Consider the following 27857-nt stretch of genomic DNA (forward strand, 5'->3'; position numbering starts at 1 on the left):
GCACAAAACCTGGACTACTGAGCAGTGGAAGAAAGTCATATGGTCTGATGAGTAATGTGGTACTCCTTTCCTGCAATTGGATGGGTTTATGGAGAAAGTCAAATGAAGCCTTCAACCCATACAACTATTAAACATGGTAGTCAATCTGTTATAGTACGGGCAGCCATCTCACTTGGTCTGATTAATACACTGTAGGGTAGAATAATGGTCAAGGAAACAAAGCCATTTTCAGTTTCCTCAAGATGTTCCCATCTTCCAAGATGATAATGCCCCCATACATACTGCTGAACAGACTCAAGAGTGATTTCATGAATACTAGGGTGAAGTCAGACATCTTCCATGGCCCCCCCAATCATTGATCTGAACACCATTGAACCTTTAGGGCACCCTTTGAACCTTCTGGAACACAGAGGGCAGAGTAGATTTCCACCTCCTTCATCTCTCAGAGAACGGAGGCTTTCCTTCTTGAAGAAACTTGTATAACATAACCTAAATTCAACCTGAACTGAAATTCATAATGTTTTATATCATTCAATCCATTTCTCATATTTCTAGCTTTGCACAGTGTGTTCCTTTGGTTCTCTCTCTCTCAGTGTGGCTCCTGGCTATCAATAGCAGCAACCTTTGAGGGTTGAATACACTACCCTAATAATAATGGTCAAGTCTCACATCTCATATGACTCTGTACAAAGTCAGTACCACCTGTGGCACAGAACATCAAAACTGTTTTTCCAATAGGAGACGAGACAGGATGGTGACACTGATGGTGACTTGAGAGCACTTATACAGAGACAAGTACATATATGGTGTTGGCAACAAGTGAGCCTTGTTGTTACCTTACTAAATGTGTATGTTCAGACCTCAACTGCCACTCCTCCGTGAAAATGATTTAAGGGTAAATGCAAGTTTTTAAAGATTATTTTCATTAGTGCAATATTATTCCAGCCTTTGTGAAACTGAGCCACTTTTCAAGGACAACAAGGTATTTGACCACTATTGACCACATGCCCCAATGGCTTTGCAGAGTGAACATAATTTCAAGGATTTTCAAGGATCATGGGAAGCCTGATTTAAACACCCATTTTACAACCTCCGTAGTTATACCAGTTGTTTAACATGTATTGTTAGGCATCAGTGGAAGGTTAATATACGCAGCATATAAAAGAACAAGTGAGACACCAGTAAGAGATTCATGGTAAACTTTACTGAGATATGTAAAGTTTCACATCATTAAAAGTAACACAGAAGTAACACAAGGTTGTGTTTTTGAAATGTGGTGATTCTGAAACAGGCAAGTCATGGATGCTCACAAACAAAGTCTCTGCATTTCACAAGGATTGCAATGTAAAGCAGTGCCTTTAGTTTCACTTCACACCGTTGGCTTTTCATTAACAATCTAACATTTTAAATAATTTTTTTAATTATCATTAATACGCACGTTCTTGAGAGAGACTGCTTGTGAAGACTTTCTGAGCTTTCCCAAAATTGTACTGGGCAATTGTGATTCAGTTGTTCTAGGGTTAGGACATTGCTTCCTCTGCTTCTCCTCTTCCACACGCAGTGGTCCATTTCCAGCAGCCTGGTGCACTTACAACATGAGGGACTTTCTGCTCTCACGTGAAACAACAACCTACACAAAGGCCTGATTTCAGAAAAGCAATGGTTTAGGTTATCAAAGAACAGATCTGAATGATCAACAAGCCCTTGAGTGCATCTGGAGCATCCAATGCGTTTCTGACGTAAGGCAGCCTTCAGTGATCACGGCTCATTTAGACTGGCCATCAACTAACACTTAATTACAAGTAGGGAAACTGCAGCCAGTTAAAGCAGACAAAAGCATGCAGAGGAGGCCTGGATGGAGCTGAGTTTAGGGCTAGGTTAGGGACTGGGGGAAGGGAGACCTTACCCAAAATCATGTGTAATTCCATATGCCATACACTCCTGTTTCATATCAGTAAAGGTGTGACACTGAAACAGTGCACATAAGTAATTACCAGATATCTCAGTTCTCCAGTGTAAACATACCGAAAATTTACATTCCAAAATGAATGAATGCATTTGTTTTCCCCACAAGTAAACCAACACACTCAAATGTACTTAATTCAATCCCAATAATTAATTCCAAATGGTTTACCAGCTGTTAAGCAGTCTAACAGTCTTTAAGCAAGAGGTTCAAAACTAATTATCTCAAGCGTGTGCCAGAATTTAAAATGGGAAGCAGCACCAATAATTGTAAGGTTACATGCATCACTGCTGCTGAACAGTGCCTCTTCAATGTGCGGCTTTAACTCTCAAGTATATTACACAATTCCTTCCAAATGTTTTGCTGTCTGCTGTGTCCCTCTGTTTCAATAAAGTGTACAAAGCAGAATCAAAATGCAAGTATTTGTTATTTTAAAAAGTACTGATAAATGAACAGAGTGCCTGGAGTGGGTAACACTTCGCTCTTTTTCATCCTCTGCCTCCTCTTCCTGTCCCAGAACTATGCTGCAGGCTTCCCCACACGTATCAGCCCATCTACACTCGCGTTCTCACCACCTCAGCTTGTCCCTAAACCACTGTAAGCAGAGCAAAATCAGCTAGAGGCACACAGAGCACCTGCGTTTCATACCCGGCTCTTCCTTTCTGTTTGAATCAACAGGGCTTTCACTAACATGTTTTAGTTTTTTTTTTTTGGACAAGTCTCATTGACCATTGATTTAAGTTCCTCAATGCCTCCATTACATGAGCTCACTCACTGTGCAGCATTGATTCAGATACATAAGTAAACAAGCCCACCCCGGACACTTGACTACCGGCAAAAGCACGTCCAACAGTGCACTTTATAAGCAATAAAATGGGAAATTCTCTACTTCTCATTAGTATAGTGACAGTCTCTCTGTATTCTTATATTCAATCAGAAAGGGATTCCTAAGACAAGTGGTAATTACTGAGTGGTAATACTGTAATTAAATTTGTGAAAAATGCAGATTGCCCTGTAGTATCATTTTAAAATGATTATGTCATTGATTTTGCTTCCCTGCCCCCCTCCCCATAAAAAAAAAAAAAAACAAAAACTAAAATAACAATTTTAAGACATTCCAAAGAAAGGATTCTTAGACTGATATTTGTGTTTTTTTCTTATTTTGCAAAAATCTTCACAAATCAGTACTATTTTTCAATCAATTTGATATGATGGCTGGGCAGAAGGAGATTTCATGAACGAATTTAAGGATAGGACACTGATATTGTGTTCCCGCACACTCGACTCAGGCCTACATCAGACCAGTTCCGCAGTCAGCCCCAGAAATCATTATAAAAGCAGGCGGGGGGATTTTCACTGCACAACAGCAATGAAAAAATGACCAAAGAACTCGATCAAAAATAAATAGACTTGTCTGAGCAAAAAGAGCATAGATACAAAAAAGAAAAAAAAATCATACATTCATTCTTTTTTCACAGCCACTAGGATGCTAACATCATGCTTTCTGAAAAGAGACGCCCAAGTCCAGACCCCTTTCCACTGGGACATGTGCAAGATAAGACCGTTTAACCCCTGACAGAGTCACATGCAGGAAACAATGGCATCCCTGGACAAACGGAGGTACAGCATGACTATGCTCACTGTTCTTGCAACGAAGAAAACCTTCAAATCTAACAAAATAGATATCCACATTTACATATTTTTACACTAAGAACAATCGGGTATCTGGTACTACTCAAAAGGTGCTTTGTGTGAACTTAGAGGTGGAGGACTACGAGAGGGCTATACCAGCTGTAGCCTATATTTAAGACAGAATCCCCTTACCCCTAACGGGACAGGTCTGACAGGACTGCTTGTGTGAGGGGTCGCACAGGAGCAGTAGCATCTGTGACACATCGCCGCCAATGGGAAAGGATTTCTGTACACCTGCTGCACATATACCAACAGTAATGAGCTCAGAGCCGATTTTGGGGAGGCAGGCATGCTAGGGTTGGGATAAGACTGACAGGCAGTTTTAATGAGCCATGTCTCTCTTTATCTCTCTTTCTCTCGCTCTCTCTCTCTGTCCCTGCGCAGAGGTGCCAATGGCATGTTGCAGGAAGCCTACTGCTCCCCCTCTGTGCAGGCACCTAAATCGCAGCCTCAAATAGGTCAAAGCTGACGTCAGAAAAACGATGAGAGGGGGGCGTGTGTGTCTGTTGAAGCAGTGCTGTGCTACCCCCGGCCGCTCCTCCCCGGGGGGGGGGTCGGGGGATGCCGAGGCCGTGCCTCGTCTCCGCCCTCTTCCGGCTGGCCAGGTGTTTACCTGGTCACAGGCAGAGCAGCCGGGACCCTTCCTCGCCCTCGGTGGTGGGGATGCGGGGCAGCAAGGCGGAGCGTGTCAGGCCCCAGAAGCGCTGTGGGGACAGGTCTTTCTTAGTGGCAGTGAACTTCCAGCCCATGTGGGAGCCACAGGTCCGGCACTGAGCGATGGTCCAGGCATACCTGTCCAGGAGAGGGACACGCCCACTGACACACCTGTTTCACAGGCACACCCACTGATACAACTGTTCAGTGGACACAGGCACAGTATCAACAGAGACAAAACAGCGCGCGCGCGCACACACAAACACACACACACACACACACACACACACACACACACACATAAAGGAGAACACACCTCTCCAACACATGTTCTGCATGGCTTTCTTTATGCTGTTAAATAGAGATCATACACAGATGGTACCTCCTAAATGTTAATACCTAGTGGGGCAAATCAGAATCAACTGATTATCAACTGCTATCAGTGACTTATCCATTCTGAAAGAACACTGAAGTACACAGACTGGCATGTGTAGCCTCCTGGTCCTTCTACCAGAGGGAGGATACATTAGGCCAGCTTATCAAGCTTGTTTGAGGGGTGCTGTGATCTTTTTCATGGAAAACAAGGCAGCAGCAGTGGAGGCACCAGTTCACCCCATCTCCAGTCTCTGACCTTGCTCTCTCATTCCCTTTGAGTTCTTATCTCTTTTGTCTTTGACCTTAAAAGACATTACTTTCCAATTCCTTTTCAGTCATCGTCTCTGACTCTTTCTCTTGGTGGCCTGTCTTTGGCTTCCTCTGAGAACAGTTTTCATATATATGACTCAGATGCTTCTAATGTGACTCAGGCAATAATGTTTCTGCGCACTTCTTTTCATGATACTGTACGTATTGCTGTATGCAGGGTGATGGGTCAGAGGCAAAATGACTCTGGGTGTCTCTCTGAGCTCAGTGGAGTTAAGAGGAACGACTTCTATTATTGGGGCTGCAGTGGAGGTAAGGAGTCCACCAAGGCGATTACACGGTAAAGGTTAACACGCATTTCACACCAGTACAACACAAGCAAGAAGAGCGGTTACCCTGGAAACCAGCTGTGCAGCGTGGATGGCCTTCCTATCAGGTTGAGATTGCTGGCCTTATACACGGTCAGAGTTTCGTGGACGTATCCATGGGGATTCACATAGGCAGCCATGGGTCCGTACAACGACAGGCTGCAGGAGAAACAATTTAAAGGTCATTTAAAGTGTCACTTGGGATTCACCCTCTAAGTTGGATTGCTGGAAGTAAGTCATGTAGCAGCTGCACTTTACCAGGGCAACGAAAGCTGTTTACAATAACAAATGGAAGTAACAAAATCTAGAATGCAAATCAATTTTTCAGAGAAGTTAAGAACAGCTGCGGTTTACCCACAATAGTAATTTAAAACAGACCAGTTTAAAAACAAGGTTCACAATACTAACTGCCAGGCAAAAAAACACAAAAAGAAAGAAAAAATCATGGGTAATCATTATCATCATTAAGGCAGTATTCTCCTCAGGTTTCCTGTCAGCTGTCTGATGTAAACACCACCTACACAGGAAGGCGAGTATGCTTCTCACCCATTTTCCTGCTAGCAACCCAAGCACTTCATTACGCAATCACACAGCACCATCACACCATCGGTTTTAACACTGACAGTATTGCTGCTGACAGCCCTGAAGGCGGAAGGACAGCTGGAGGTAGTGGGGACAGGAGACCGTGCATCACTCAGCAGCTGTGGCTGATCTGACGGGAGAGAACAGAAGGAACCTGCAGAGGTATCCTGAGAGGGCACTGGCAATCCCAAGATGAACCTCTGCTGAATGCAGAGATCTGAGGCCCAGGGCAGTACCACATCCTGTAAATGCGTGTGGCCAGCTGCATCAAAGCTGCTTAAAGTCAGCAAGTTTTACATAAGCTGTAGAGAAGCAGAATTTTAAACTCTAGGATAAGACCCTATAGCTTCAGACTGTGTAGCCGTTGAGACTCTTTAAAATCGTAGTTTAGATGCTGTTTCTTAAAACAGCAAAAACCTAATCACACCACTTATTGCCATTAAAGCAACTGGAATTGTTGTATTTAGGCTTTGCTGTGGCATGTCTTATCTCCAAATTCATATGCAGGTAGTGCTGGTTTCACAGTGATCTGGCTTATGATGATGCACGGTAAGTACAATTTAAAAAATGCCACCATGAGCTGTGTTATGACACAAACTGCCTTACAACACATATTTAAACAGAACTGTGAACGAATCTGCAGTCATTTCAGTCAGCTTCAATTTGATGTCTCTGTCGCCCCCAGAAATCAAACAACAGACTTAAAAAAAAAAAAAAAAAACAGGAACAGACAACGTACCAAACAGAACTGTGACTCAACGATGCCGATTCCAAATAAATGACAGGGAAAATGACTGTGATTTTCTAGTTGAGTAGTGATAACACAAACAACGCTGCTTTCTAGGCCCCCCTCCTCTCCCTCTCTGTGAAAACGCCATTGTCTTCTGCTATATTATTATCGGAGACTGGAAAATCATGTTGACCTGATTTTTGTTTTTGAATAAATTAAACTCAGTAGTGGGTGACGGACCTCCCTCCTGCAGCCACTCTTGCTTGGTACACACTCCACTCCATTGTGAATGAACACGCAGCAGCTTCTCACAATGGGATGGAGTCACCTCTGGGTCACTCACCTGAAGATTTCGTTCTTTGTTGTAATCTCTGTGTCTTGACATTGCTTACAGCACAGCGAGGTGCACTGCAAGTCAAGGAAAGATAAAAGCCAAAGGTTAGCTTGGGTGATTTCCATGTCTGTACATGTGCAGCACGCATACAGAGAATGAGAATCCTAATTAGGAGCTAAATCCGGACTGCTGGTACATGTTGTCCGGCAATGCATTCAGCGTTCATCTGTGCCACATTATGTATGTAAACAAAACCATAAAAAGATGAAATCATCTGCCCAACATTATTGTACTTTCACAGACAGACTGAGTCTTGTGTTCATCACCCTCAACTGGACATAACAGGTCCTTTCATCTGACATCTGACTGCCTTTCTTTTCTTTCTCGTCTGTTGGGGTGACACTTTGAGACATCAGTGCATCACTACAGATGTGAACATTAACATTAAATATTTCTCCCTTATCATTGAGACCAGTGATAGTGCAAAACAGAATACAAAAACACCCAGAAAGCCTACAAAGCCAAGTGCAACACAGATGCCTCCTTCTGAACAACCTTAAAAGGCACCTACAACAACGTGGAAAAAATTATGTAAAAAAGAACAGCACAATCACCATTCAAGACACATGCCGTCTGACTGGAGCTCAAAAGCAATTTCAAGTTTTGGATAAACTGCCAATACGAATTTGAAAATGACTCCGATAACAAATGTTGACACAGATGTGCCTGGCATTCGTCAAACCAAATCAATGGTCCTTCCAATTTATCACAATTTACAAATAATCAATACATCCAAGCAAACACCTCCCCTGGATTTAACCTGAGGGTTCCTTCAAATCCCGACATGGCATGGCATCCCAGGATGACCCGTAAAAGGATGAGAAATGTACTCAATCACAAGAATCCCTCAGCTAGAACACTTTCAAGGCTTATCGGGCTGGAAACATGCTGGCAGTAATATAAATGAAAATGCTAATCCTGGTGAGGGCATGCAAGCTCCTGCATAGCTCCATTTCAGGCTGTGGTTATGGAAATTGTAAATCAAAGGTAAATGAGGGAGTGGGGGTGTTCTGGTGTTGGTCCTGGTTGGGGTTAATGTCAGTTTGAGGTGGCTGCCGTGGCTTGTCTCAGTGGGTGACAGACACTCTCACACAGTATGTGCTGAACATATGGGAGGCATGACAGGAATGGGCTTTGAGAATGGAAATTTGAGGGAAGGAAACTTTTTGAGATACGTGACTTTAAAAACTATTTTGTGTGGACACCCACTTGAGGATGTCCTTGGCAACGAATATCAAGACCCCATGACTTCGGGCAGCATGCTTAAAAACAAATCAAAAATACAAAAGTGAGGAATACCATTTTTAAGACTTTTCCAGTACAGTGGGCTTTCTGATGACTTTTCATCATGGAAAATCATGGATAGCAACTCTCACCCATGACTTTGCAGGATGAAAACACTAATGCACACAAAATCAATCAATATCAAAACGCCAATGGCTAGGCAGTGTCTCTGCATGTGAAGAGTATATGAATAAATGATGGAAAGGTCCTTGACCTGGCTGTGGATGAACCACAATGTATCACACTGTGTTGCAGGTAATGTGAAGTTGCTTGACCTAGACACTGTATTTACTGTGTTTTAAACATTATATATTGAACTAATGAAATACATAGAAAAATCACATCCTGATTTCAGTTACCATGACACAAACTAGTCCTGTTAGCAGAAAAATTGTTACTTAATAACCTGTACCACTAAATGTGAATATATGTGCGAGTGCGTGTGTGGACTTCTGTCAATTAATTAATTAGTTAATTGGTTGCTTGATAAATGTTCCTAACCTGTACAAATGGAAAGCCAGTAAATTAGCCAGTATGCAGGTTGAGCAGAAGACCACAATGCTACTCTCCTGTCTTTGCTCTCTATGCATAACCCTGATCAGTTTGCGCAGCAGTACAAATGATGCCGTATTACAAGACTGACACACTTCAAGTATATTTCACTGTTCTATTCATGTGTCTCACATAAAGGGAGTCTGAGTCAAGGAGCAGGACCGGGTAGGAGAAGTATGTCATGTTTAATTGAAGTTACTTCAGGGCACTCTTAATTTATGCAACACTATTGAACAGCGTTATTCACATGCTGTCATTTTGGTCCTCTTTCAAGAAGACAAAGACTTGTTCTTTTAGAGGAGAATGAAAGGTAATTACCTGCTGACTTGACCTGACCACTTGGTACAGAGTGTGTTTGGGTTGTGTATGAGAGCTGGACAGGGGCAGGAAGACCTGAGTGAGCCACTTCTCTTCTGGTGCACCCACATGGTCAGAAACCAAAAACTCTGGGGTGGGATTATGTTGGAGCAAAATTCAAACACAGACCACAGATCCTACCACATACTTCTAAAACCCCAATTGGCTGATGTGTCTTTCCGGTGGCATTTTGGAAGTGTGGCAGGGGACCACAAAAAATAGTCACGACCTCCATTTTTCAGCATGCCCAATCAAAACAAGGTACGACTTCAACATATTGGATGCTTCCCATTGTATTTTGATGATTGCTGGCACAAAACTTGCAAAAACCCAGTAGGACAAAGCCATACTCATCAGAGAAAACTGACATGTTTGTGGAACATGTTTCTATTTTTCCGGTGGTAATAACATCAGAGGAATGACATCATAAACTACACAGGATGCACTTGCTCACTGAAGTAATTGTGGTCCTGTTGGAACAGAACTGAAATAGCACACAGCTGTCAGCAGTGGATTGGTGTAGTGGTAAAGATCAGGGTTTGCACCTAACACCTACCCTTTCAATTGAAATGAGGCACTGCTGTTTTACTTTTGAGCAATGCACATAACTCTACATTGCTTCAACTATGAGGCTGCGTAAAATGACATGTAAAAATAATGTTAAGTTACGGACACTCTATAACAATGCTAAATCACATTGGATAAGAACATCTGCTAAGCCAAACAATGTAAAAATCCAGTATTATATGTCCTTGATAAGAAATATGAACTGTGTGCTGTGTGGCACATTCAGAAAAGCTTCTTTACTGGTTGAGATCCATCATACCTTGCTCTCCAAAGTGCAACATGATTGGTTGTGATAATGAAGAAAAACATATTTTCCACACAGGACAGAGGCAGGGGACACCGGTTTTGATGAATTTCTTCAGCTAATGATACAAAACTTATATTTGTGGTGGTAGTTTGCTAGTCTGCTACCACTGCAATCTTTTCATTTCAATTCAATTTCAGCCAGCAGCTGAAACACCACAGGATAACCATGTTTCACTCTGACAGATAGACTGATAAGACAGATAGACAGACAAGCAGACAGAGAGACCAAGGGCTGGACGGGAGACGGGTACGTGTTGCACTCAGAGAGACAGACAGAGGGCTGAACAGAGACTGGCCTTGCACTCACCCGGTCCATGATGTCCAACTCACAGCGCAGTCTTTGAATGGCACTGCCAATCTTCAGTAGCTGGATTCTTAGGGCATCATCAATGGGTAAGCAGGCCGCCACTCTGTAGGAAAAATCTACAGGGGAAATAATGAGTCAAAACTCAAAGAGGCATCAATGTCACGTGTCAGTCTTTGTTATCTCTTTCATGCCGAATACCAAATGATATGATTAGAGAATGATGAGAATGATGAGAGAGAGAAAGAGAGAGACTCCATATATATCGTTTTCGCATCTGAGGGTATCAACAGTGCTTGTGGAGAGGCACAAATAGAAAGGATCTTGAGGTGAATAGTGGGTGTACCTATAGCGTTTGTGGGCAGGGAATCATCTTTCAGGTTTTCGTCCCACTCGTGCAGCTGTCTCTTCACTCTGTTCATCAGGATCTCCTGAGGGGCAGGGTAAAAAAGAACAGTGCACTTCCATTATGGAAATTAGACAAACACTCATTTAATTTGATAAGGACTGCTCTAATCATAAAATTTAATGAACAATAATGTATTCAGCATATATTATATATGGAGGAGTCCACCTCATCCAGCCAGGCTTACTTTATGGAACCACACCCTGCTCACAACCCCACACAGCACCAGGACAGAAAATTCAACCTAACCAAATTATAATGAAAACAAAAATACATCACCTATTGGAAAGAACTCACAAAAACCTAAAAAAATGTAAATGCTATTTGGCCCTTAACAAACTGTACATGGTGCAGACTATTTGACCATTGTGACTAATTAAAAATAAAAGAAGAGAAAACACTGACAATGTACAAACTCAATTAACACAGCCTTGCCATAGAGACTGGCTATCATGGGCAAACCTGACCACCTTGGGATAACAGGCTATGGTCTACTCATATAGACAGGTAAAGGTCCGAGCTACATTTCCTATAGGACTACAATCAATATTCAAATAAAAGAGAATTTAGAGATAGATGATAGATGTCCATAACTTTTATGGGAAAAGGCAGAATGTGTCCTCCTGCTACACCTGAGGGACAGCTGAAAGAACAATAACTAAGATTCATACTTACCATTTATTTATTATTTATTTATTTAGTATTATTTCTATTACTTTAAGTTGAATACTGAAAATGTTTTGAGATTGAACTGCTTTAGCAACACAGAGAGAGAGAGAGAGAGATAGAGAGAGAGAGAGAGAGCAACAACAGCGAGAGGCTTTCCAATACCAGTCACACGTGTATACTGCACGTTTCCCCTCAGTATTTTTTCAATTTTTTGCAACGCCAATATCATCAAACGGAGTAGAGCCACCACTGCGAAAAACATCACAACAGCAGAGCACAGTGGTGCCCGCATGTTCACAGCACACTCCTGCTGACAAAATGACACATTTTGACTGTTTTGAAATGACAGGAGCTGCTGACCACATCTGTGTTTCTTTGCCTCTCTTTTTTAAGCTGTGCCTATTGAAGATGGCATCACTGAGCATGCTATAACAACCCCACTTCATGACTTCTTCTTTTTTTAGGTGGGGGGTGGGGGAGTCCTCCTATGACCATTACAAAAGAAAAAAACAAAAGAGGGAGAGTCTCTTGTACTCACCGAATCATACAGTGAGTAAACCCAAGCCGGCCATGAGGTGAGACGGGCACAGTGAAGATTCCTCTGGAAAAAGGAAAAAAGAAAAAAAAAAAAACACACACACACATTCTCACTAATGAAAATTCAACTGCATCCATGGCACTTGCAGCTTAAATCACTGATGAAATTAATCAATCAAAATTTTACTGAATAATACAATTTTTTAAAAAACCGGTCAGATACTGCTTCACGTTAGAGTGCATTACAGAGAAGAGACGCAAGCTACATCAGATACAATATGAAATATGTGGAGAAAGAGCAATTTTATGACATGATATCTGAGAATAAATCATAAAGTAAAGTAAAACAAATGAAAGGTAAGACAATAAAAAGAAACTAACGATATATTTGAGCAATTGCTAGTTTATGAACATGGGTATATCCTGACACTATAAATTCCTTTACACGGAAAAAAAAAACATTTTCCAGAAAGGGAACAATAAACAATAAATATAAAAATGACAAAATGCTCCATGTATGAGAACCAGGCACTAGTACAGGAAACAAATATCTATGAACCAATGAGTGGAACACAATGCAATGTCCCTTAAATTGAACACAGAGCTCAGGGGCCCTCAGAACGTATGCAATGAGTGCACGAATGTTTGCACATGTAGAATGAGTGCTGAGCAGTGATCTGTATAACACAGTGGTCCTCTGATACTGTTATGGCAGGGGTGAGTTTCTCCTCAGCAGAGGAATATCTGACTGTTTTTTTCAGCCCCTGGAGCTTTAATTAAAGCAACACATCACATGAGGACCTCTGGGGCCAGCTGGAATAAAAATCTGCCACGGCTCGTAATGAGCTCTTTGGGCCAACTCTTCCAGGTCATGACCTATGTCAGAAATGGAATGCATTTCTGTCAGCAAGCGGAATCAGAGCAGAAAGCCTCAAACGTAATTATCTCATATTAGCCACACGTACACACACACATCTTCCTACACGTTCACACAGATAATGTGACACGTCACACCGACTCACAGCCATGGGTTGAGGTTATGGGCAAAACACACAATGCGACTAGACTGAAATTCCTGGCACATGTGTGGGAGACAGCTGAATTGATATCCTCCAAGTCCCCCGAACCCTCTTACGTGATACTGGTGTTCATTCAAGGAATGCTAGGGAAACAAAGCAGACTCTCAGAATGGAAGAATTCTATTGTCGTCTTAAATGTCAAGGAACCAACAAGAAACACAATGCACTGCGAATGAGCTGGCCCTCATCAGAGGTAAGCATTCTCAGAGGAGGGTCGCCTCCATTCTCCAGCTCTCCCTCTAAACACTGAGGTTAGATTTTTCAAGCACAAGATGCATTTTCTGTTGCTCAAAGTCAAATGGAATCAGTGATAACGTGCCACTCAGGAGGGCTGATGGGTAAGTGGACAAGTAACAGATCAGATTAAAAAAGTCAGAGGGCTTTCAGGACTGTGCCATGACCTTATTTATGCTTGCATGTTACTAGCAGACTGTATGGTCCACTAACGCTTGCCTCCTCTCAATCCTGCGGACCCTATGATGATGGCCACGATTGGAGCAGTGTGCCTTGTGTAACAGCATCTTGGCATCTCAGACAGTGATGTGTCACCATTACACCCTCTGTAAACTAAGCACTGTTTGTGTGTGTGTGTCTGCTGGTAGTCGGGAGCATGGTACTGAGGAAAATTAAGATCATTAGCTCTGACTCCGCACTGCCAGCTGAGCTTGGTAAAGAATCAATTCCTCTCTTTTTGCGTATGTGTACCTGTTGTGAGTATTTGTGTGTGTGTGTGTGTGTCTGTTGCAGTTGCCAGACAGACAGAATTAAGGAATAAAGAGCACCCAGCCCAAATACACTGCTCCCCAGCTGAGATGCTGTAATAAACAAGCGCAGGAGGAAAACCCAGCCCTGTTACTTCTGGCCAATTGTTTAATACCTGACTAATGCTAAACAAGTGCACTGTGAACCATTCTCAAAATTTAACGGGAAGTTCTTGTAATAAACGGTGGAAAAAAAACCAAAAGGGGTGAAACACAGGCAGCCAACACTGGTCTGCAGATGTGGAAACAGTCTATTTTTATTCAACCTTGGGTTTTAGTCACCAGGCCTTAATCAGATCTGATGTGAAATCAAGTGAAATAACCTTTGACTCTGTGCTGCTAAATCACTCCATTTAAAGTGCCAATAAAACCAGCATTTATCATCATACACGCAATGCTAATATGAGTTAATACTAGTATAACTCAAAAGGGTAATAAAACTTGCATGTTACATATTATCCATTTACACAGCTAAATGCAGTGGTAGTATGGTCCAGTAGTTTGGGTGAAGGGCTCATGCTGTGCCCCTAAGCAGACACTCAACTTCAACCAGCTTCAGTAAATATCCAGCTGTGCAAGAAGTCAGTGACCATGAATTAAATGTAAATGCTCAAAAGTGTATTGACTGTGACTAACCCAAGAAGTGAATAAAAGAGATCAGCAGTAGAGGAGTGCAAAGAATGAGTGTGTGCCCAGGGGCCCAAGAGGGGACAATATTTATTATTTGGGTGAATGCTCCAAGCTCACTGGCACAGGGACCATCTTTGAAGAGCTTGGATGGAAGAAATTCACTGTCCCCCTGAAGATCCAGAATCTGCCAGAAAGGACCCCACAGCCCTGGAGAGGGGTGGGATGGGGCTTACCTTCCTGTAGGTGTCCCACCATCGCTGGAGTTCCTGGCACTGCTGGGCTGGGGGTCTGGAGGAGGGGTGCACGTGGAGCCGTGACAGGGGCGTGAGCTGCACCGCAGAGAGGGGGTCTGGAAGGATTCTCTCTGGAAGAATCTGCACCTTTGCCTGCCGGATCCTGCAATACGGAGAAGGAAAAAAAGGGGGGGGGGGGGTGAGATTTAGAAGTGTGATTGAGTGAGAAAGGGAAACATATTTAGAGGTAGAGACAGAGAGAAGAAAGACAGATGGAAAGAGAGGGAAAAGACAAGATTGGATGTTAAGGTTTCACCAATCACTACCCACTTACAACTGACAGAACAAATGCAAGAAGGATATCACACAAAATCCCACCTCAAGGCAGACTATCAAGCACAGCTGCCTTCCCAGCACTCCTAAGAGGCCCTCCTGGGCTGGCGACACTATATAGCTAACAATTTCCTCCCATACACACTGCAATGTGGGGAGTTACGCAAGACTCTTCTGATTTGGTGTCAAAAAAAATCATCTGAACCAATTCCCATATTGTATTTATTTTACTCTGAATCTCAGACAGAACACTGTGCATGTAAGCAGTAAGATAACACACTTACTACACCATTATGGTGGTATTTTATGATTTTAACAATACTCTGAGCCAGGAAACGTTTTGTACTGAACAGCTTGCAATTGGCAGGAAGAGTGAAAAAAAACCTGCTTGAATGGATCACTGCCAGGAGTAAGTGCTGTTTCAGTCCAATAAGAGGCACCATGGCTGAAGTGACGGAGAGACCCTGCTGCGGCGTGCTTGATTTCACCCACCAAAAATCAATGGGCACGCCGCTTTATCAGCGCTAAACCTGTTCATGGCTGCAGGGGGGTGTGTCAATAAAGAGCGATGGTGATTGCCTGACATTTTTCCTCACCCAAGAGTGCAGTGATAATGGGCAAAAAAAAAAAATGAACACTGGACATCTCTAGCTGGGGGCCAGAAAGAAAGATTCTGACCACATACGAATGGAAAAAAAAACATTTACTGGAGATCGATAACGCATTCTGAACCCACATTCGCTACCTAATCGGACTGTGATTCTAAGAGCCCGTCTCCAGGAAAATTAGGATCTGTATTATCGAGGCCATGCTCGTTGTCATGAAAACTGGGGCTTTTTTTTCCCTCCTTCTCTTCATTAGGCTCTGAAGAAACATAACTGACTTGCAACAAAATGAAAGAAGTAGAAGCTCTGTGCAAGCAACCCACCTTTGAGGGCAGTGTTCACAATACAAAGCCACAAATTATCCCCTAACAACACATAATGTGGCAAACACTGCTCTCCAATTCTATTTTTATATAAAAATAAGAAATACGTAAAGAAAAAAAAACAAAGATGCGAAGAAAGGGAGGTATGTGAACACCGTGTCTCAAGTTACTGGGGAATTTAAGGAAGAAAACAGTACCCCCCCCACTGGCTCGTAAAAGGCCAGACAGAGTGACGACGCTGCCCTGAGAGCCTGTTACCCTGTTACATAAGCTGTATTCACGTTGCACACTGCACACAGGGAGTGTGTGGCTGAGCGGGGATGATTCTCGGAGCCATCCACAGCAAAGCAGCTCACCCCACACAGGCTACCTGCAGGCTTCTGAAGCCCCTAGTTCAGATCCACCAGCCCATCAGACCCTTTGCCATTCAGGACATGAAGCCTTCCAAAAGGCCCCCAGCATCCACTGGCATACATTTTATGTTTTGCTGATGGGGGAGAGAGGCTTCATGACAGCCCATAATGGGTGGCGCTCCAGTGGGGAAAAGCACCATAAAGCAACAATCAGAGCAGCAGTATCCTGATTTTACTGGGATTTCAAATTAGCTTTGAAATTAGCTTCAAAACTGTTAAGATTTATCAATCATGCCAGACTTTGATAAGCAGAATCTTTGATCTGAGATCCAAAAAAAAATATCTCAAAGAGATCTCAAAAATTTGACATCACAAACAAAATTCCCTAATATGGTGTGCATGTGAACATATTTTGTGGTTTAGCATAAAAGTCATATTTAGTAAAAATAAATAACTTCAAACATTTTTGTGAAAACATGTCTAAAGAAACTGGAGTAGGGAAGAAGGAGCAATCAAGAAAAAGGAGCAAAAAACTGATGGAGAACTGATGGAGATAATTATGTTCGAGGTAGAAAGTGAAAATATATATAAAATATATATTTCGCTGCCTGAGAGACAGCATTTCAACCAGAGCTAAAACCACTGTTCAGCAAATAATGACAGACAGGGTTGCAACGCTGCCAATTTTGAGACTAGTTGAACCCTACAAAATGATTACAATTATAATTTATCACATCATTATGAGCAATAGAACAGATATGACAAGACCATTGATTTATATACAGTGGGGAGAACAAGTATTTGATACACTGCCGATTTTGCAGGTTTTCCCACTTGCAAAGCATGTAGGAGTCTGTAATTTTTATCATAGGTACTCTTCAACTGTGAGTGACGGAATCTAAAACAAAAATCCAGAAAATCACACTGTATGATTTTTAAGTACTTAATTTGCATTTTATTGCATGACATAAATATTTGATACATCAGGAAAACAGAACTTAATATTTGGTACAGAAACCTTTGTTTGCATTACAGAGATCAGACGTTTCCTGTAGTTCTTGACCAGGTTTGCACACACTGCAGCAGGGATTTTGGCCCACTCCTCCGTACAGATCTTCTCCAGATCCTTCGGGTTTTGGGGCTGTCGCTGGGCAATACGGACTTTCAGCTGTTTCCACCTCCATGCTTCATGGTTGGGATGGTGTTCTTGGGGTTGTACTCATCCTTCTTCTTCCTCCAAACATGGCGAGTGGAGTTTAGACCAAAAAGCTCTATTTTTGTCTCATCAGACCACATGACCTTCTCCCATTCCTCCTCTGGATCATCCAGATGGTCATTGGCAAACTTCAGATGGGCCTGGACATGCGCTGGCTTGAGCAGGGGGACCTTGCGTGCGCTGCAGGATTTTAATCCATGACGGCGTAGTGTGTTACTAATGGTTTTCTTTGAGACTGTGGTCCCAGCTCTCTTCAGGTCATTGACCAGGTCCTGCCGTGTAGTTCTGGGCTGATCCCTCACCTTCCTCATGATCATTGATGCCCCACGAGGTGAGATCTTGCATGGAGCCCCTGACCGAGGGAGATTGACCGTCATCTTGAACTTCTTCCATTTTCTAATAATCGTGCCAACAGTTGTTGCCTTCTCACCAAGCTGCTTGCCTATTGTCCTGTAGCCCATCCCAGCCTTGTGCAGGTCTACAATTTTATCCCTGATGTCCTTACACAGCTCTCTGGTCTTGGCCATTGTGGAGTTGGAGAGAGTTGGAGTTTGGAGAGGTTGGAGTTTGTTTGATTGAGTGTGTGGACAGGTGTCTTTTATACAGGTAACGAGTTAAAACAGGTGCAGTTAATACAGGTAATGAGTGGAGAACAGGAGGGCTTCTTAAAGAAGAACTAACAGGTCTGTGAGAGCCGGAATTCTTACTGGTTGGTAGGTGATCAAATACTTATGTCATGCAATAAAATGCAAATTAATTATTTAAAAATCATACACTGTGATTTTCTGGATTTTTGTTTTAGATTCCGTCACTCACAGTTGAAGAGTACCTATGATAAAAATTACAGACCTCTACATGCTTTGTAAGTGGGAAAACCTGCAAAATCGGCAGTGTATCAAATACTTGTTCTCCCCACTGTAACAACACCATCCTGGAACAAGGAATACAATTCACAGGATTACAGCATAAAGGACAATATTCATCCATTTACTTTGTTATACAGTTGGAGTGAAATGCTATACATGTGATCTGAAATGAATGTGGCCCTTTTCTCTACTCTCTTCTTCTAGCAGCAAGTTAACTATTATGTTTGTGCTGTGCAGGGTTTTTTGTATATTACATTACCTTAACATCTTATATTAACCATGCAGCAAGCAAACTGCTTTCATGACTCACAGCATCTACGAGGACAATAACTCAGCTGCTGATCTTCCACACAACTTCAAAAAAAAATTCATTTCTGTACAGTGCGTTTGGCTGCAAATGGTGACCATCGATCTCAACACAATTTCTTTCTCTTGAATCAGTGAGCCCATGTACTTAGTAGTAAGTAGAAATCCTATAATCCAAAGGCTGCTGCATCAATTCCCAGGTCGGTTGTATGCTGTTATACCCTTTAGCAATTTACCTAATCTGAACTGCTTCAGAAAATATCCAGCTGGTGATATGCAAACTATGTCAGTCGCTTTTGGCAAGGCTGTCTGCTAGACTGTGTAATGTAATGTAACAAGAACATTCCCCAACTACATTTTAAATAGACCACAATCTCTTCAGCAAATCAATGCCAGCTTCTAAGGGTTCTTAAAATGTTCGTCTCACACATAGCATGTAATTAGCTCAGGTTTTACTGAATTAGACTGAATGCTAAATGAACCTCATTTATGAAACCTTTGTTTAGCACACAAAAAATTCATATGCATGGTAAAAAAAAAAAAACATGAAACATTCATCAATGTCTAAAGAAGCATGGAGTTCCTATAGCAGTAAAAGTTACTTAATTGCAGATTTGACATTTAGGACCGGTTAGCGAAGCCTTTTTCCAGCTCCTCTAAAGGCCGTTTCGTTTCGGGATGAGGGGGTGTGCAGATATCTGACATCACTGCAGATGACTACCGCCATTCACTCTGTACCTGTGCCCACCGCCTGCGGAGTGGCGTGGGGACAGACATGCCTGTCCCAATTTCCTTTAGTGCAACTCCTTGGACGTGCTCCCAGGTATTACCGCAACGGAGCACTTTGGAGAGAGGCTTGCTGTCGGAGCGTGACTTTAGGAAAGATGAACACACACTGTGTGTGTTCCTCTGGTCCCTGGCAGCATGACTTGGCTTTCAGACAGAACAAGCTGAGCACAAAAAAAAGGAGTGAATGGAGGGAAGTGGGGACCAACCTCCTACCTTTATGACCCTTTTAATAGCTGGAGCATCAGCCAGCTTTATCACAGGTAGTCACTCAAATCCTTTTCAAAAAGCACATGAGAAAAGCAAAAAAGGAGAAAGCTCATAGATAAGAGGGAGACAGTGGTTCTAGCCAGTCATCTTTTCAGGGGGATGGTGGACTAATGTGTGCTTTTTAAGACCTTACTCAATGGAGAGAGGAAAAAAGCAGCTCAACAAACAATACAAATGCATTTTTTTCCTCATAACATAAAAACAGCTTTGAGCAACAACTGAGGCCTTTAGTGAACAGTGGCTTCAGGGGTTCTTCATTTACAACAGTGGTTTTTAATGACTTCCGCCAACGGTCACTGTTTCTGCAACAAAGCATGTGCACAAAGCCTCTGGTGCTCCTCTACTGTTTGAAGGCCATGTTACATCAATGTGACATTACAGCTGGGGCAACATTTAAACTGTACTGTTCTGGACTGTACACACTGTGAGAAGAATTCATTAAGAGTGGACGATCCTGGGACACAGGATACAGGTGAAGTATTCACATTATGCACAGAAAGCGAACATTACCTTACAATATAGGCATACAGCAGACACATATAGCAGACACTCTTATCCAGAGTGACTTACATCGGTTACGATGTTATCCATTTACACAGCTGGATATTTACTGAGGTGGATTAAGTACCTTGCACTACGGTACAGTAGCAGTGCCCCAGTTGGGGATTGAACTGGCAACATTTCGGTTGCAAGTCCTGCTCCTTAACCACTACGCTACACTTCTGCCTGCTGTGATAGAGGGATAATCCAAAGAAGAGTCCCCTTTGTCAGCTGTTCCTAAGGTTCATGACACTAACACCTACTAACATCAAACAGGCTCACAGCAGCACCATAGTACTACTGAGTTAGGTTAAACCTACTGGGATACAGAAACACAAGTTCATTACACACTGAGAAACAGCAACTGAGAGTGCTACCTGGCCCTGCAAAGAGAATATAGAGAGATAGAGATAGAAAGAGGCTGTCACAGGCAGGTATAACTTCGAAATGAGGCCGTGCAGACTTCAGCAACCAAAAAATCTTGACACAGAGCAAAACTTTATTCCAAAGTTAGCTGAACAAAATAGAGGAAATTCAAAGAGAATTTTTTTTCAGCAAATGCTGAACTCTTCCTTGGAGGGTAGAAACTTCTAATTTTGAAAGGAGAAGAAGGGAACTGTGTGAGTCTGCCAACAAAGATATCCCTGTCTCCCACAGCCTGAGACAGTTGGTTACGCTGAAATGACATCAAATTGTTAGTATTAGTATAGTTATTATGTTTCATTGACAGAGGGGTTTTTGTTTGTTTCTTTTCTGATTGGTTTCTTCATCTGTTTTTTAGGTGTTGGTTTGGAGACACGTACTCATGTATGTCAAGCCAATAAAACATTTGAATTGGGGAATTGGGAAAAGAACTAAGAAGCTAACAATTTCAGACTAACAGCTAACAACTGTGGGGAGGAGTGAGAACTGTAGAGGTGGGAAAACTGAAATACAGGCGATGAACATTTGCCGTAACAATGCAACCATCAGCACATCTCTAAAGGTCACAGGGTGGGAGGAAAGCACTCAGGAATAGGGTGACTGATGAGCGTGACAGTGTAATCCGCGAGTGTGTGCTGGGATTAAAGCATCTCTGTGTCAGACATATTTAAACCAAAAGTTTACAAACACCAGAGCTGGAGGGTCACTCAATGGGTCAAGGGAGCTAGGTCAGTCACTTGCATTCAGTCAAATTAGTATGGGACACACTAAGTTCATTCACACATGTATGCACATGTACACACTGGACATATTGCGTTCACTCACACATTTACGGACTGCACACTCTGCCTTGAATCACACATCTTCCCAGTGGAAGTGTGGCGCTCACAAACACATTTACGCACTGGATGGATCGTCTTCACTAACACATTTATGCACTAAATAGGCTGCATTCAGTCACGCATTGACCCACTGGATGTGTTACGCACTGGAGCGCTGCGCTCACACACACATGTAGAGCCAGGAGGGTCGACACAGTTTGCCCTCCCTGAATGGAAAAACTCAGCGAGAACACGTTTATTGGCAAAATTCACGTCGAGTAAGTAATATTTTTAGCTTGGATGCTTTACCTTCAAAGGAGCCAGACAAGAGACATGCCCCAGGCTGTGCATTTAGTGACCCTGTACCATTATAAATGAATCTGCTGTGACAAGACTCCAGGCTCATTACCCCCTTGGCTCATACCTGACCCACTGTGACTGATCTGCTGCCATTATCCCTTGACCTGAATAAAGAGCTGGAGGCAGAGCAGGGACACCCTAGTGCTGATCAGAATTCACACGGTCTCCGCCTCAAAGCCTTAGAGGCCCTGCCAGTCCACCACCTCACTCCTTCACTTCCTCACCAGCAGGGCTGCACCATGACAGGCAGATGTGCTTCTCAGCTGTTATTTCATCACTGGAGATATGAATCTGATAAAACCAAACCAGCCCTCAGCATGAAAAAGAAAAAAAGAGGTTAGCGTACCACGTAAGTTTCACACTTCAATGGCAAAGTTTTTTGTGTGGTCTAAGGACTTCTGCGGTCAACTTAGGCTTCTTCTAGAATGTTGTGTGCCTTCGGGTCTTGATCCCATGGGCAAGATGCATCATCTCGGCTGCCTCAGTAAATATCCAACCAACTCAAATTGATAATGTGTCAAATTTCAGACTGTGCCAGTTGTGCCGATAAGGGTGTCTTCCATGTGTGAAGTATAATGAGATGTCCCTGGTGTCAGTCAGGATTAGCAAACACGCTGACTCTTGCTAAAGGGCATGCTGAATGAGCCCTTGACCGCTGACTTATAATCACTGGCTGCCAAGATGGCGCTCCTCACTAAGGCCTATGGGGCAAACACAAGTGCTGTGGAAAACGGGGTACTGCAAATCCAGCAATGCCACCAGACTGAGAGCATGCCAGTCAGAGGAATACGCTTTTTTGCTTAGGTTTTATGCTTGGGTTAACCTCAGCCCCCAGCTACAACTTCTTGCTTTGATGCTCCCAGAAAATAAATACCAGCATTATTACTTTGAGGGCCAAGCCTACCATTTAATCCAGCCCTGGGGATGGTTTTAAGACAAAACCTTAACTACCTGCAATTCCACAATGGCATGTCTGCAAGGATTGACTTCTGAGGTTTAAGAGTGTTTGGAGTTCAACATGCACTTTATAATATTGTTAAATATACATGTTGCAATTTGTTGTATGTCTAGGGGCATTTATTCCTCCTCAAGTTAAGTTGGCACATGTATCATAACTGATGTGAAAAAAAAACGAGTCTGGTCAAATGTACGGAAGTAGAATATTTGCAGAATTGCACTGTTCAGTCTACATTAAAATGCCAGTATGGAAAATCATAAATCCATATATGACAGTGAACTTGCTGTATTTTTTCTGTTAGTGCTGGTATTTTCAAATAGCTATTGAAGAACAAGAGAGAGCTAACAACACAGCCGAATGGATCTGAATAAAAGTACACAGGCAATGAACAAGCAGCCAATAAAAAGCAAGTTAAATGGTGTGGTCTAGCAGTTAGTTTCCATTGATTTTGCCCTTTGCGATTACCCCTGAGACCTACTTCTCACTGAGATGAGTCAGTATACTCCCTTTCCTGCATTTGCCATGTTTTTGGACTATGAGCACTGATTGACATTAGGACTGGGTTCTCTTACCACAGATTTTTCCAACAGAAGCGTGTGTGTGTGCGTGCTGGAAAATGGTAAGTGACTGTGAGTGTTTGTGTGTGCATGGCTGTGTGCCAATGTGTGTTACTCCATTATCAAGTTCAGACAGAAGGCCCCAATATGTCACTCTGCTGGACAAGAGAGCGACAGCCTATAAAAATGTCAGAACTCCTGGGAGCTGGAGAGAAAGTTCAGGAGGAATTCTTTATAGAGATTCTGTGAGGGAGGAATATCTAATTTGAACTCCTCCAAGGATTTGAGAGTCCTGTGTTTACATTGGATGATGCGACTTACTGTTTACACACAAAACAGCACGCTCATCCAGGGACCTATCACCACAAACATTCGAAGCATTTAATTAAAATTATGCTTTGATCTTGTGAAGACCTGAAGTCAATGTCAGTATAATGTTACTGTTATTTGTTATCAAAAGCCACATGCACATCAAGACTGCATGCTTGCAAATACTTTGGGAAAAAATCCAGTTGTTACCTGGGTAGTGGTAAAATACAGTGACAACAGGGCTTCTCAGTCCCAATTTCTCTAACTGCATATGTTAAGAAGGAATAAGTGTTCTGTTTTTTTAAATAGAAAAAAGAAGAAATGTATCTCTCTCTGACAGAAACAGTCTCATACATAAAGAATGTGTTTGCAAATTATGTTTGAAGTGGAATTTGCATTTTAAATTTCTTGTCTTCTCTACACATTCAAAACTACTATTTGAATAATTGCCTGGCTTTCTGTCCTTGAAACAGAATGGCGCAACAGAAATAAGCATTGTTTCATGTTAAAATCACAACAAACACAATAACCCTGCTCTCCATAAAGTACAAATTCGGTACATACTGCGGTTAGAAAAAATAACGGATACACCAAACACTAAAAGAATATTTATTAACTCATAAGGAGTCAGACTGCATTAAACTAGAGAATGATGTCTCTATCCTGTTTGAAGTCAGCTACCATGTTTTACCTCGCCCCTCTTCCAGGCCAAAGTTTACCTTTTTATGCACACCTTGAAGCAAGGCTGCCTCAAGATGCATAATAACATTGCAGCATGTGCCAAATAAAACCCAAAATAAAAAAGTGTGTGGATGAGGAGTGTGTGTGCGGCCCTAACCCTAACAGTCTGCACCACAGAAGACACCTGATCTCCCAAAACAGCTTTGTATTCCTTGGCTGTGGTTCTACCATCTGACCCAATAACTCCCATGAGATGGCTTGCCCCACCATAACAGATCCACAGGCAATGTGGCTCGCCTTTGGATTTTTATAAACATAGACCATTCCAGATATAAGATAAGGAGTAAAAGATAGCTTATCAGACCATATGACTTTCTTCCATTGCTCAGTAGCTCAGGTTTTGTGCTCATTACCACAGGTTATGCAATAGTAATATTAGTCTTGGTTACAAGCAGTATCTGAGTGGCCGCTCTACCATAAACATCAGCTTTGTTAGGTTTAGGACGTACTGATCTTGAGACTGGGTCACAGAGGTGGAGGTTCAATTTTGTGTTAATTTTTCAGGCTGTTAACTATTCTGTTAAGTGGCCATCTCTCCCTGCTGGTGAGCTTTTGGAACTTGACTTCCAACCACTGTTCCTTTTTCCCGCTCCAGTTGTTCCCTTTTGGCATATGCTGTCATGATTTTCAACATTCTTCTCCTTGACACATTAAATAGTTTTGCCGTTTCTGTTGATGATGCACCTGCAATTCCGGCACCAAGTACATAACCTCTCTCCAAATCTTTTTGAATGACAGGGCAACGAAGAGTGCTAGGTGTGCAACATATGTTGAAATGGTAAGCTTTTATATGCCCACTTTGGACTTTGTGACTGTAAGCATAATATTGGAGCAAGTGCGCCATCTAATGGTACATTGTGGTATTTCTTCAAAAACTAAATTGGCTGGTTCAGACCTTATGCCAGACCACAATCTGTGAAATAATGCACAGTAAGCTTCAACACAGAAGGCTAATTTTTCATTATGTCTCTGTCAATGTTACACAGATATGCAATGCTGCACTACACCTGCTGTATTATTACAATAACTGTGTTCAACTGCTTGCAAAGCTACTAGTACCAAAAAAGCCACAGAAGTACATCTTTTTGCTGATTTAGTAAGGAGGTCTAGCGCTGATGTTGCTAACATATACCCAGGTCTAACTTGGGCATTTGTGCAGACAGATCTAATCCGTGCAACCCCACTCACCCGTCTGCCTGGGTTCGAAGCTCGTGCACCTTGAACCTCTGCCGCCCCACAGCCTTCACTTTGACTGTCTCAATGCCGTACTCCTGCTCCTCGCGGTATGCGTAGATCTCAGCCGTTGTCCCAAACTCCGCCTGCTGCTCCCCTGTATCGCTGAAACAGCAGGCCGATGGGCTTACAAAATATTGCTGAGGTGATGTATTCCGAAACTAAACCCCCAACTGCTATAAACCTCAATGTGTCCAGCAACAACAATAGTGCAAACAAAGGCTGACAAGAGGTCAATAAAAGCTCCGCAGTACCGCCCTTGAGCCGAGCAGTCTGAACACCTCAATGGTTTGTCGTAAGTTCAGTACCTATGAAGGTAAGCCTTTGACCCAGCATGGTGAAAGTGTGGCCCTAACCTACAGGCCAACACAACAGGTGCAGTCCTCACCTGTAGGCAAGCACGGCGAAAGTGCGGTCCCTCTGGATGAGGCTGCGCATCATGCTGACCTCCTGTGGCCTGAAGAGCTGCAGTGGCAAGGTCTGACCTGGGATCAGCATCACGGTCACGTGCGGCAGGACGGGGATCATCTGACAGCTGTCCTCATCATGCACCGTGCGCCCATGGAACTCCTCCATGTCTGCACCCAGATACTACAGGGGGGAAGGTCATGATTCTCCATCAGCTACCATCATCCAGGGCCTGGATCTCCCCCTAGTTTCAAACTGAACCTCAAATCTCACACCTTGCAGCCTCATCAAGGCCTCCTCTGTGAACACAGCACCAGTATGGTCCGAATAGTAGCGTGCAGGCTCAACACAAAACACAAACTCTGAGCCAGATAATATTCATTTCAAAGTATTATTGGGTGTTCGATCCTTGTTAAGCCACTCATTCAGCCATTTTTACTAAGCACATTATCCCTGTGATGGTAGCAGTGAGTCAGAGCCACAACCATGCCCGTGCAGAATAGAGACTACACCCAGCCCACTGCGGAGCACGCACAAGCGTGCACACATACAAACACATACCTGCACACACAAATGCAGACATGCAAGCATATGCGTACACCCATATGCACGCAGGAACTCACGCATGTGCTTATCCATGTGCACCACGCACACATACACACGTGCATACACACAGAAGCAGGCACGCGGAAAATTTAATGATGCCAAATGACTTAGACAACATGTCCTTGGAATACGGATGTAAGGTGTATCCTATGCCAACACAAGGAAAGCATGCAAACTCTGAACAGACTCCAAACAGAGACAGATTCAACCACGGCAACGAGCTTAGAGCTGTAACGACATCGCCATCCTCACGACCAATGCCTGGCACTCCTGATCATCTATCTGAATGCACACATAACAAGATCAGACCGTCACCATATTCGACGGCACCTACAGCATGTGACGTTGGGAGACTCGGGTCAAAGTTGATAATATTTGGCTTTTCTGCATCGTCACTGTCATGATCTTCGGTTTCCATTTCATCCTCATCCTCCTCCTCTTCCTCATTTTCTAAAACAAAGACAGCGATCAGTTGCAACTCAACTTCCACAGAGAGTTTTCCCTCACATTTCCTTGCCTGGTTAGCTAAGTTAGCTAACAAGTGTAGATCAGATTCATATCTTGGAAGTACATAAACATTACCGCCGAATAGCAATACTTGGCCCCGGGTGCCCATTATGTTTGTTAACACAGCTGTCAGTTTACTTCTAAGCTGCACTGCAATCGCATGTAGCAATTCAATAACATCTCTAGAGAAATATTTAGCCACTTCGCTCAGAGTAGTGATCATCTTCCATGACTTGACAAACATTAGCTACCTAGCTGGCTATGCAGAGGTCATTCGTTGCAGACGCAAGCCAAAATGCAGCCTCAGTTAACTACAAGCACTCCCACCAGAGCACATTTTAATGGCGTATCTAAATAGCTAACTTAGCTAACTAGGTAACATGTCTTGACAACTACAACTAGCTAGCTACAAACATCTGAAAAAAGAATAGCTCGTGCAAAATGAAAGTGAAACAAATTTATTTCGGCAACAGATATTATTGAAAAATACTCCAGCAGATTCAAATGGATGGGTCGGTAAAACAGCGATAATTGCTTAAATACCGGGTAAAAGCTGCAACTGGTTCCCCATATTATTGTTGATATTGTTATCTCCTCCTTCCTCCTCGTCAGCCATTGTTGCTGTT

General features: G+C 42.8%; 1 protein-coding gene across 3 annotated transcripts; it reads right to left on the bottom strand.

Annotated features, from left to right (window-relative positions):
- Positions 1-3035: 3035 nt before the first annotated feature.
- Positions 3036-27857, bottom strand: LOC118779210 (protein cereblon-like). 3 transcript variants are annotated; one of them, XM_036531185.1, is made up of 11 exons: positions 27775-27857; positions 27059-27174; positions 26099-26301; positions 25666-25815; positions 14711-14873; positions 12009-12071; positions 10742-10826; positions 10399-10514; positions 6975-7039; positions 5347-5478; positions 3036-4447 (listed from the first exon to the last, which is right to left on the bottom strand). In XM_036531185.1, the coding sequence occupies exons 1-11, from the start codon at positions 27845-27847 to the stop codon at positions 4273-4275; spliced, it is 1341 nt and encodes a 446-aa protein (XP_036387078.1). In that variant the 5' UTR covers positions 27848-27857; the 3' UTR covers positions 3036-4272. The 3 variants fall into 3 exon arrangements, with proteins under 3 accessions (XP_036387078.1, XP_036387080.1, XP_036387081.1); XM_036531187.1 differs by lacking the exon at positions 25666-25815; XM_036531188.1 differs by lacking the exon at positions 27059-27174 and having other exon boundaries at positions 27775-27828.

The sequence above is a fragment of the Megalops cyprinoides genome, chromosome 6 (assembly GCF_013368585.1).
Source record: "Megalops cyprinoides isolate fMegCyp1 chromosome 6, fMegCyp1.pri, whole genome shotgun sequence".
In the NCBI taxonomy this organism is placed as follows: domain Eukaryota; kingdom Metazoa; phylum Chordata; class Actinopteri; order Elopiformes; family Megalopidae; genus Megalops; species Megalops cyprinoides.